The 12,786-nt window shown below is 42.7% G+C and overlaps 1 protein-coding gene across 1 annotated transcript in view; it reads left to right on the forward strand.

Annotated features, from left to right (window-relative positions):
- The window catches only part of LOC144684062 (polymeric immunoglobulin receptor-like), an 85,777-nt gene that overhangs the window by 2,321 nt on the left and 70,670 nt on the right, over positions 1 to 12,786 (forward strand). The window contains exon 2 of the mRNA XM_078547777.1: positions 12,413 to 12,721. Within this exon, the coding sequence (XP_078403903.1) occupies positions 12,413 to 12,721 (309 nt within the window). The remainder of the gene's footprint in view (positions 1 to 12,412; positions 12,722 to 12,786) is intronic.

A 12,786-nucleotide genomic window follows, 5' to 3' on the forward strand; every position in this document is an offset into this window, starting at 1 on the left:
TGCAAACACAACCCTTCATTCGGTAACTTTCACCTACTGCCATTGTATATTCACAGGGTGTCAGTCACACGTCCAGCCTGAGAACAGCAACACATTTTTCTTGCAGTTTCAAACCACCATCAACATTGCAAATTGCAACAAACATGAACACACATTTTTTCCACTGTCCACCTCTTTACTTACATTTCTTATCAGCCATTAAAGAACTTGCAGAGTTAATGCAATTCTGCTAAATGTAAATTTGTGTTCATTTAGAATGGAGCAATCACTCGCAGAATTATATACCCAATAAAAATTTCTCAACCATTGAAACTAGTCAGAAATTTTAGGGCTCTGAGGGCAATCTGTTACACATGGATAAAAACTTCACCCTGAATAAAACTAAAGGGATAGAACCCTCATTGACAACAGCAGCTGGTTGAGAAATGTGGTTCATTTTTTTATTGTTAACTCATTAGTGGGATCAACAACAACATCAATAACTTGTATTCTTAAAGATCCTTTCACTTAGTCCAACCTCCTGAGGCATTGCACAGTAATGTAATCAGACTAAAGTTGTTGTTGAGTCAAAGAGACAGGTCAGTTTTAAGGAGAAACTGCTTGCGTTTAGGAGCTTGACAACTGAAGACATTACTGTTAATGGTGAGGTGAAGGAAGTAGGAATATTCAACGAGCCAGAGTTGGAGCAACACAAGATTTGCAGAAAGAGATACACAGAGAGGGAGAGGTGAGACCATGGAGAAATCTACATACGAGGATGAGAGTTTTAACATTGAGCACATTTGATATTGGGAACCATCAATGAGAACTTGCTCATGATTGAAGGGAATCCGTGTATGACAGGTGTCACGACAATGTGTTGTGTGCGATGTGGAATATTAATCTTTCAATTTATCAGCTGATCAGATACATGACGAACTTTGTTAAAAGAGTTTTTTGCCAAGCAAAGTCACTACATACCAACAATCGAATTAGTAGCAGGAGTCGGCTGTTTGGACTGTCGAGCCTGATCTGCCATTCAATAAGATCACGGCTGATCTGTTGTGGCCTCAACTCAACATCCCGCCTATTCCAATAGACTTTGACTTTGTCAAGAATCTATCTACCTGTGCCTTAAAAATATTTATTAACGCTGCCTCCACCACTCTCTGGGGAATCCAAAGATTCACAACCTTCTGAAAGGAAAAATTTCTTCTCATCTCCGTCTTAAATGGGGGACCCATTATTTTTAAACTAGTTCTAGTCTCTCCCACAAGGAGAAACATCCTTTCGGCATCCACCCTGTCAATTCCCCTCAGGATCTTATATGTTTCATAGGAACAGGAGTAGGCCATTCAGCCCATCGAGCCTCCTCCATCATTCAACACGATCATGGCTGATCATCCACTTCAGTGCCTTTTCCCCACACTCTCCCCATATCCCTTTACATCACAGGTATTTACAAATCTTTCAATCTCTCCTTTAAACATACTCAATGATGAATCTTCTCACCCCCGTGGGGTAGAGAGTCCCAAAGATTCACAGTCCTTTGACTAAAGGGTTATTGATTTCAATAAGATCACATCTCAATTTTTTAAACTTCAATGGGTACAAGCCAAGCCTGTTCAATCTTTCTTTGTAAGATAACCCACCCCCATCCCAGTCAAGTGAACCTTCTCAGAACTGCTTCTAACGCATTTATATCCTTGCTTAAATAAGGTGAACAAAACTGTACACAATATTCTAGACTTACCAATGTCCTTTAAAACATCGGAACACATCTCTACTTTCATCCCGTTCACCATGTAATAAATGACAACATTCCATTTGCCTCCCTAATCACTTGCTGCATCTACATAGCAACTTTTCCTCATTCACATACCGAGACACCCAGATCCCTCCCCACTTCAATGTTCTGCATTTTATCTGCTTATATAGAACCTCTGATGACTCAAAACAAAAATAAAAATACCTGCAAAAACTCAGCAAGTCTGGCAGCATCTGCGGAGAGGAACACAGTTAACCTTTCGAGTCCGAATGACACTTCACCAGAACGGAGGAAAAATAGAAAAGAGGTGAAATATAAGTTGGTTTAAGTGGAGGGTGGGACAGGTAGAGCTGGAGAGAGGGCCAGTGATAGGTGGAGATAACCAAAAGATGTCATAGACAAAAGGACAAAGAGGTGTTGACGGTGGTGATATTAGCCAAGAAATGTGCTAATGGTGACATTAAGGGTAGAAAGCAGGATGAGCAAGGTACAGATAGCCCTAGTGGGGGTGGGGTGGGGGGAAGGGATCAAAGTTGGCTCAAAGGTAGAGATAAAACAATGGATGGAAATACATTTAAAAATAATGGAAATAGGTGGGAAAAGAAAAATATATATAAATTATTAGAAAAGGGGGGATAGGAAAGGGGGTGGGAATGGAGGAAAGAGTTCATGATCTAAAATTGTTGAACTCAATATTCAGTCTGGAAGGCTGTAAAGTGCCTAGTTGGAAGATGAGGTGCTGTTCCTCCAGTTTGCGTTGAGCTTCACTGGAACATTGCAGCAGGCCAAGGATGGACATGTGGGCATGAGAGCAGGGTGGAGTGTTGAAATGGCAAGCGACAGGGAGGTCTGGGTAATGCTTGCGGACAGACCGAAGGTGTTCCGCAAAGCGGTCACACAGTCTGCGTTTGGTCTCTCCAATGTAGAGGAAACCGCATTGGGAGCAGCGAATGCAGTAGACTAAATTGAGGGAAGTGCAAGTGAAATGCTGCTTCACTTGAAAGGAGTGTTTGGGCCCTTGGACGGTGAGGAGGGGGGAAGTAAAGGGACAGGTGTTGCGCTGTCTGCGGTTGCATGGGAAGGTACCGTGGGAGGGGGTTGAGGTGTAGGGGGTGATGGAGGAGTAGACCAGGGTGTCCACTGGGGGGGGGGGGTGAAGGGAAGATGTGTTTGGTGGTGGCATCATGCTGGAGTTGACGGAAATGGCGGAGGATGACCCTTTGAATGCGGAGGCTGGTGGGGTGATAAGTGAGGACAAGGGGGACCCGATCATGGTTCTGGGAGGGAGAGGAAGGTGTGAGGGCGGATGCGTGGGAGATGGGCCGGACACGGTTGAGGGCCCTGTCAACTACCGTGGGTGGAAAACCGCGGTTAAGAAAGAAGGAAGACATTTCAGAGGAACTGTTTTTGAAAGTGGCATCATCAGAACAGATGATGACTTCAACAAAGATGTTCTGTTGATGCCACTTTCAAAAACAGTGTTTCCACACTTACAAGGGCAGTGTGACCATTCACCTTCTGACCAGTCCAACCAGATGAAGCACTAAAGTAGCCATCAAAATGTTTCTGAAGTTAACCGTTCACCATCACAGATGCAGGGAAACATTAGTTCCTTGTGAGGAGATAGCGTTAACCCATCTTCAAGAGGTACACAGCTGACACCTTTTCCCAGCACCCATGCAATGAGTGTTGGGGGAGGGAAGAGCGTGATCTCAACACTGCTCCACTTTATCACGAGCTTTGCCTCAATGTGTTGCCATTTCCAGAACTCTGTTCACAACTGACATTTAAATAATGCATCATTCTCAGTCTCAATGAATCTGATGCCTTAAATATTTTCTTCCTTTCCTACATCTTGGGAATAATGCTTCTGTTTGCCCACATCCTGGGTAGAATTTAATGCCCTCCCCTGAGGTGAGTTTCCCTTGGTGGAGAATTCTAGAACCATAGATTCAAGATAAGTGGCAGAAGGTGTTGGAGGGACAGGAGGAAGAACTTTTTTACGCAGAGGGTAGTGGGTGTCTGGAATTCGCTGCCCAAGTTGGTGGAAGAGACAGAAACTCTAAACTCTTTTAAAAAGTACCTGGATCTGCACCTAAAGTGCTGTAAGCTGCAGGGCTATGGGCCGGGTGCAGGAAGGTGGGATTAGAAAGGGCACCTGGGTGTCCTCGGGCTGGCATGGACAAGATGGGCTGAATGGCCTCCTCCTGTGCTGTAACTTTTCCATGGTTCTATGGAAGTGTGGGGAGAGGCCTTTAGTTGGGCAGGAGGGTGTACAATGGGCCCCCTGTCAACTTCCCAATTTTGACCAGGGAGGGAAAGGCTCATGTGTGGCCTCCCTGCCCTGATACTGAGGTCCTTAATGGGTAATTAATGTCCACTTAAGTGCCTCATCCCACCTTTACTGGTGATATCAGTTTTTAGCTGCATTCCACAAACTTTTCAAATAATGTAATGGCTGATGAGCAATGTAAATAAAATTGGGCTCTGAAAATAACATGAGGTCAAATTTGTTGCAGCTTGCGATAGTCATCACAGTTTAAAACTGCAAGAAGAATGTGTTGCTATTCTCAGGGTTGATGTGTTAAAGCAAACCATGAATGTAAATGACAGGAGGTTTTAGCTACTAAAGGAAAGTTTATGTTTGCAAATAGGGCAAAAGACCTACAATATTACAGACTTTTTATAGGCTAGCATCGTGGTGTCTGCTCTATTTATTGGATACCTGGTGATGCAGATGAAAGAAACAGTGAACGGGTTTAACAGGTTCATATCCCAGAGGAAGGCATACGTAACTATATAAACTACAGAAGGAGAGTCTAAAGCTGATATGCTCACAAAAGAACTGAAGAAGCACTCAACATGTGTTATTAAGTAAAGTTACAGCTGTCAACATTTATATACTTTCCAGGCACAAAGTGCTAGACATCTCAGGACTCAACGGAACTGTGGGCAACTATTGCATAAGAAATGTTACAAAAGTCTTCCACAGCTCTGCACATGGGTAAATAACATTCCCCAATATCAAACAGTAAGAGCAGTCAAGCCTGTTTGCTTCTCATTGTGTTTATAGGCCCTCAAAGGTGAGAACATTATTCTCTGCTCACATGTCTCTATTCGTGCACTACAGCTCAATCCTCACATCAGTCAAAAGGAACTCCATTGAGTCAATGTACTGATGTGTGATACATGGGTGGAAATTGTGCAAGTTAATGCTTGGTTCCATTGGCAGGAAAAGCTGTGAGGTGTAAGATATAGACAGTGACCAAGGTTGCTTGGACCTGTGCACCCTCCATTCCCTTACTGAGCCTAGCAAGGACAGAAGAATGCCCTTTTCCCCAAAGCATCCTCGATGAACAAGTAATTCAAATTCTGAACTATTGCTTCACCTGACTGGCCACTCAGAAGGTGAATTGCCGCATAAGCCCATAGAAGGTCGGAAACTGTTAGCTCTATGCTGCATATCGTTTTTCTAGGTTAAGGCCTACATATTGGTTTAATTGAACAACAAGACAGCTGAGTAATTAAGGTGAACTAGTAGCATCAACCAGTGACCAGCCCTTGGATCTAAGGAGACAACTGCCATCAATCAGACAAAAAATGGATGAGAGACCAACAAATTTCATAGCCCTGTATCCTGCACCTGAATCACCCCCAACAGAGAATCATCGAGGCGTAGAATCTTACAGCACACTTCTGGCACTTTGACAGACCAGTTTTGCTGCATCACACCATCTTCACTTTGTGCCCTTAATCCCACAAGTTCCTCATCCATTTTTAAAATCTCCAACAATGGCTCGGGCTTTGTCATCTGCAGTAAGGGCACAGCAGTCGCTGTTAATGGCACTGACAGCCTCCCATAGAGTTTTCAAGAGATTTTGAGCAGAGACACCTTGCCACGAGACATCTGCTCCCATGTGTTAATCTCCGCAGGGGGTTCACAGCCTGCGTTAGCAGAAGAAGGAACGGCCGGATAACCAATGAGATTAAGGAGTCCTCACTGAGACACGCAAAATCTAAACCAGGAATTATGAGTCAAGAATTGAAAATTATATTTGAATCATGTACAGAAAGCAAAATAAAGACCGGGGAAGAAATTTGGCATTAAAAGTGCGATGAAAAAGATAGTAAAGCTAAAAAATATTACATTTCAATTTTTAAAAATAAAAAATCTGCAAGACTAATTCAATCCTGAAAGAATGAGACTCCACATTTGTAACATTTAATTTTCAGGGCAGATAAGGTTGTATGGCAGCTAGTAATTATGACTGATCACCCCATTAAAAATTCACTTCAATCTGAATGAATTAACTTTTTCTGCCATGATCAATGGGTAACTAGTGTTCTATGGGCCTAGTGTTCACTAGTGTTCAATGCGTAACTAGCCTTCTAGCTCAGGGGATCACAACCTGGGGGTCCGAGAGAAGGTTTCAAGGAGTCGGGCATTAAAAGGCTTATTGGATTAAAGCTGCCACTTAATATCAGAGATTGGTCCCAGAATGATGCTGTCTCCCAGCGACTCCGCTAGGAACTGTTGCTATAATGATCTCACACTGAGCATAGCTTCAGTATCTGGGTTATTTACTTTAACAGAGTCCCTGAGTGTTCCCTACCCTGAACTGGACAGGGGTCGAGAACCAATTCGAAAAAAATTCCCCTTCAGTTGGTGGTCTACATCAATGGATCTGGTGAACAAGGAAAGCAAATTAAACTGTTGCTCAGATTTATCCATCTATATTGTCTTTCTCAATGTCACACTGGAAATGTTCAAACCCCCCTGTAAAATCATTGACACAGAACATCTGGAACCACAGTCACAGGGTGATGAACATCTCTTTTACACAACTGTTCAACTTCCTGATTAAAATTAAAAAGCAGAATTAAAGCCTCCAATCCCAGTGACTACCTGGAATCAATATTAAATATGATGTGATCTTAGCACAGCTCCATACACAGAAAGGGAGCATGTTCGGGGTGATTTAAGCAAGAATCCAAACTTCTCAACTCCTTTTAGGAACTGGGACAATTAAATACACCAACAGACTCATTTTAAGCTGGAATGATGGAGGGGCAACAGAGAGAGGTCAATGGTCCCAGTCATTCAGGATCAATAAACAAACTTGGGTTCAGATATGAATTGCAAACCCTATTCCCGACACTCAAACTCTGTTGACCTGACTGCAGAGAGTTTAGGCGCTTGTTGACAGAGCCAAGGGCTATGGATCCCCAAATGTTTCCAAGGGCAGCACTTTTCCCCCCGTCGGGAGCAGACGCGGGTGGGCGGGTTCCCGATCGGTGCCCCCGGCTGGGGCGTGCCGCCATATTACGTGGGCGGGCCAGTTAGGGCCCACCCAGTGTGACGTCTGCTATGAAGTGCTGTGCACTCCCTGTGCGGGTGGGGGGGTGGGGTGGGGGGGAGGATTCCCTGAGCAGGTCGGTGTGCTCTTTCACGCATGCGCGCGGGAGAGTGCAGAAATCTCCCTGAGGCAAAGAGCCACCTCAGGGAGATCTGTGGAGGTTATGACAATTTTTTGAAGGGTAGAAAAAATGTTCCTGGCATGTCCCCTCATGTGGCACTGTCACATGGGCTGGGACATGTCAATTCTTTTATTTAAACATTTTATTAAAATTTTAACACCCTCATGAAACCTCATCCCGCCTGTGGATGAGGCTTCATGTTTTTCTGAAGGCCGCCTGGGCTCTTTGCCTGCCCGGCAACCTTAAGGTTTTTCGGGTAGGTCCATTAATCATTTTAATTACTTTTTTAATGGCCTTAATAGGCCTTTGACAGTTCAGTGGGCGTGCAGCCGATTCGGCTGCGCACCCGCCGAACTGAAAATCTAAATGACGCAGGGTGACATTGGGACGCACACCCGATGTCACCCTGCGTCAATTTACGTGTCAGCGAACAGGCCCCGCCTCTCCGCTCACTGACTGGAACATGCAGCCCCAAGTGCTCCACTAGCATTTCGGGTCCATTAGTATAGACAACTGTGGTGGTTCTCGTTGGTTCAGTCGGTAACGCCCTATTGGCTCTCCTCCCAAATCTCAGAGTTGCCCCATCACCCATGAGATGGGGGAATTGCCTTCAGCAGCAGGGTGGTGTTACACAGGGCTGATGCCTGGGGGTTAGCCAACTTGATGTTCTCAATGTTTAAACAAAGTGTCATTCACCAGGCTCACTCACCACCAACGACAACATTGGAAATACATGGACCCATCAGGGAGGTGGGGCGGAAGAGGGAGGGGTGGAATACTTAGCAGAGGTATCCTCACCTTGGAATTGAATCTCCCTCCCAGTTCCTCAGACACAATTTGCTTTTCTCCAGAGTCTTCTCTCTGTGAATTAAGGTCCTTTTTCTGCCTGAAATCTCCTCATAACTTGTCTGTGGATCTGGTAAATGAAGCAGAGGGAGACCTTCTACTGCATATCTAGGGGTTCAGACCTCCTCATCCCCACAGAATTGTTGCTCAGTACCAACAAGATTAGCAAATAAAACCAAAATATTAATAAATATGAATATTTAATTGTACAACTAACTTTTATACAGAAAAAAAACCACTTTGGTTACAGAGGGTTTGTGGATTTTTTAAAACTTTGCTTGTGTCGCCATTATCAACTCCGAGTAACATTTGCTTTCAGAATTTTCTATCTTTCAAAGAAAATTAGTTGAGTTCTGTTTGTTAAATTTATCTGACAATAGTTCAATCTCTTCAGGGTCAGATTTCATCAGCTGGCATACAGTGGTTTCATGATCTGGTTTCTTCCTCCTCATTTAAATTTCTTGCATCATTTAACATATTAGACACTTATTTTGATGTGAGTCCTAAAATTGGATGACTGATGACAAACGCTGATCTGAATGTTGAGGGGAAAACCATGTGGGACTCTGATGCTTTTTATTTGTTCCCTGTCTGGTGAGTAACAGCTAGAGATGGTTGCTCAGATAATCAGCGTCAGTTTAAGTGTAGTGTGCAATTTAGACATCAGAGGTGTTGAAGTACTTGGAGACATGCAAGGGTACAAAGTACTCAGCAAAGGGCGAGTGAAAAAAAAATTTGTATGATGTATTTTTTTTCTTTTTAACTATATTATTGTGCCACTGGTAAATATTTACCAATACCCAGAAGGAAAAAACAGTTCAGAGCAGTACCCATGGTGTACCATTTTAAAGTATACAAGACCAGTTTCTTATTTCTTATTTCCCAGTTTTTACTGTTTTTTCCTTCTGGGTATATACTAAGCTGCATTATTAATTGTGAATAGGTAATAATGCAACCAGTTTGGTTTTTTTTTTTCAAAATCTACACGGTTAACATATCAAAATTAAAATTTGTTTTAATACTTAAAATGTTTTTTTAATGTGGTCTGATGTCCAACATACACTGAAGGCTACAGTGGTGATAATCTTTCAAACAGGAAAGCAATTGTTTTTGCTATTTTAAAGTACAGCTGATCAAAGAGATTGTGGCTTCACCCCAACCAGAGGCATAAAATCCAGGCTGATAACATCAGTGCGGTATGAGAAAGTGTTGCACTGTTGCAGCTTTTATCTTTCAGATGAGCTCTTAAATCGAGCCCCTGCATTTCCACGAGGTAGATATAAAAGTTCTCAAAGCAAAAATTCTCCCAGCTGCCCCAGCCAACCTTGGTGCCCTCAACTAATAATTAATAAAATCATACTATCTGCTCATATCACATTGCTGTTTGTGTGAGATTGGTCTGTGTGTATTTTCTACATTGCATTAAAACATTTCCTATATTGCAACTGTGACAACATTGCAATAAGCAATTGGTTGGGAAGCACTTTGAGGTGACATGGAAACAGAAATGGTGCTGTACCAATTCTAACATCAGCAACAACTTGAATTTGAGATTCTACTCCAATTCATTCATCACCAAGGGAACTGTCAAAATAATCTCCATCTTTGCAAATTTGTTGGCTGCAACCTGTACTGCAGGAGGATTTGGAGAGGGAAAGGAAGATGGTTCATGCAATCGAGAACATAGAAAGGGAGGGAAATAATGTTCAGCAAGGGAAGATTCAGGAACTTTGAGATTGATCAGTGAATAGGACCTCAAGGGCAGTAAACACAGGATTATCCCCAGTGTCACATGGGAGTCAGGATAAGAATAGAAAGATCAGGGAAGTAATCCTGGCTGGAGAGATTTCTGCAGTTCTGGAAAAAGAGCAGCTTGTTGGTGGTGGGAGGACTTCAACAGTTATCAATAGTGAAAGGGTGGTAAGAGGAAGAGTAGGGCCAATTAGGAACCAAAAAGGGGATTTACACATAGAGACAAGAGGCATAGCTGAGGTGTTAAATGAATACTTTGCATCTGTCTTTACCTACGAGGTAGATGCTGCCCAGGCCATGGTGACATGGTCACGAGAAGGGTTTAAAATTGATAAGGAGGAGGTATTGGATAAGCTGTCAGTGCTAAAAGTTGATTAGGCACTGGGACTGGATGAGATGCACCCAAGAATAGTGAAGGAAGTGAGAGTGGAAATTGCAGAGGCACTGGCCATAATCTTTCGATGTTCCTTGGATTTGGGGGAGGTGCCGGAGGACAAGAGAATTGCAAACATTACACCATTGTTCAAAAAAGGTTGTAAAAATCTGCCCTGCAATTACAGACCAGTCAGTTTAACTTCGGTGGTAGGGAAACTTCTAGAAACAATTATTCGGGATAGAATTAATAGTCACTTGGAAAAATGTGGACTGATTCGGAAGAGTTAGCATGGATTTGTCAAAGGAAAATCATGTCTAAATAACTTGCTGGAGTTTTTTGAAGAGGTAACAGAGATGGTTGACGAGGGCAAGACCGTTGATGTGATGTATACGGACTTCCAAAAGGCGTTCGATACAGTGTCACACAACAGACTTGTGAGGAATGTTATAGGTCATGGAATAAAAGGGACAGTAGCAACATGGATACAAAATTGGCTGAGGGATAGGAAACAGAGAGTAATGGTTAATGGGTATTTTTCAGGCTGTAATAAGGTTTGTAGTGGAGTTCCCCAGGGGTTGGTATTGGGACACTTGCTTTTCTTGGTGTGCAGGGGAGAACTTCAAAGTTTGCGGATGACACAAAACTTGGGAGAATTGTAAACTGTGAGAAGGACAGTGTAGAACTTCAAAAGGACATTGACACATTGGTGAAGTGGGCAGATAGGGGGCAGACGAAGTTCAATATGGAGAAGTGTGAGATGATACACTTTGGTACAAAGAACATGGAGAGACAGTATAAAATAAAGGATACTATTCTAAAGGGTGTGCAGGAGCAGAGCAACCTGGGTGTATATGTACACAAGTCATTAAAGGTGGCAGGACAGGTAGAGAGAGCTGTTTCTAAAGCGTACAGTATTCTAGGCTTCATTAATAGGGGCATAAAGTATAAAAGCAGGGAGGTTTTGATGAATTTATATAAGACACTGGTTAGACCTCAGCTGGAGCATTGTGTACAGTTCTGGGTGCCACACTATAGGAAGGATGTGAACGCACTGGAGAGAGTGTAAAAGAGATTTGCAAGAATGGTTCCAAGGATGAGACACTTCAGTTATGAGGTAAGATTGGAGAAGATGGGACTGTTTTCCTGGAGAGGAGAAGACTAAGAGGAGACTTGATAGAAGTTTTCAAAATCATGAGGGGTCTGGACAGATTAGATAGGGAGAAACTGTTCCTGCTCGTAAATGGATCAAGAACCAGTGGGACACAGTTTTAAAGTGTTTTGCTAAAGAAGCAAATGCGAGGTGAGAAAAAACTTTTTCACACAACGAGTAGTTAGGGTTTGGAATGCACAGCCTGGAAGTGTGGTGGAGGCAGGTTCGACTGAGGCATTCAAGAGGGCATTGGGCGATTATTTAAATAGAAACAATGTGCAGGATTACGGGGAAAAGGCAGGAGATTGGCATTAAGTTAAAATGCTCAGTGAGCCAATGCAGACACTATGGGCTAAATGGCCTCCTTCTCCACCATAACAATTCTGTGATTAGACCAATGGCCTCACTAAAAGGGTAAGTCATGCTGTGGGAAAAGAGTTTACACTGAAATGATGAGAGGGAGGTTACAAATGAGGTGAAGAGGTAGAGAGAAGTAAAAGGGCAAGAGACACATTAAAGGGGAGATAAAAGAGATCAGATCAGAAAGAGGAAGATTGCCAAACAGACAGAAGCACACAGCAGTCAATTATACAGGAGTGCATAAAGTATTTTGTACAATATTGATAAACTGGAGGCACAACATTTTTATGAGGAGGTTTGATTAATTGCGAGAGTTGTAGCTCACAGTAGAGTGGTACTGGCAGTTTAATATTGTTAGTTATAACATAAGTTTGTCATGAATGGAGGACTGGCAATATTGATTAAAATTCTATTGCAACATAATAAAACTTAGAATTCACACATCTAGAGATGCATGAGGCAGACAAAGCAAATGTTTACATCTGTTTTCCGTAGCTGTTTTTTTTACTGGAACAGGTTGCTAGCCTGACGCCAGAGGCTATAGCTTCAAGGTCACCTCTCCACATCAGGCATGGCTGACCAGGAGTCTCTCCCCTACTTATGGCCTACCATACGCTTTACATAGTGGTAACTCTCATCAAAATGTATCTGTTTGTATTAAGCTGTTATTTCCATTTATGAATTGTTGTTTCCTCAATTTCAGGTGCATTGTGGGCAGCAAAGAAAGTAACTTTGGGAAGAGCGATCACAATGGATTGTCATTATGAGGCAGCGGACCAATCAAACGAGAAATATTGGTGTCACGGCATGACTCTCCTGTCTTCAATTTTAGCTGAAACAAATCAGCAATGTGGATGGCAAGGAAGAATGTCGATCACAGATAACAAGTCACGAAGAATATTTATTGTTACTATGGAGGATCTTCGCTCAGGTGATACAGGATGGTACAACTGTGGTATTGAAGAAACTGGCAACGATCCAATGTTTGCTGTAGAGCTACAAATATCTGATGGTACATATCTCAGTGATTTTCTATATTACTCTCGACTGAAATGTCTGATCAATGTTTTATCTGGG

This window comes from Cetorhinus maximus, chromosome 8, assembly GCF_964194155.1.
Source record: "Cetorhinus maximus chromosome 8, sCetMax3.hap1.1, whole genome shotgun sequence".
Lineage (NCBI taxonomy): Eukaryota > Metazoa > Chordata > Chondrichthyes > Lamniformes > Cetorhinidae > Cetorhinus > Cetorhinus maximus.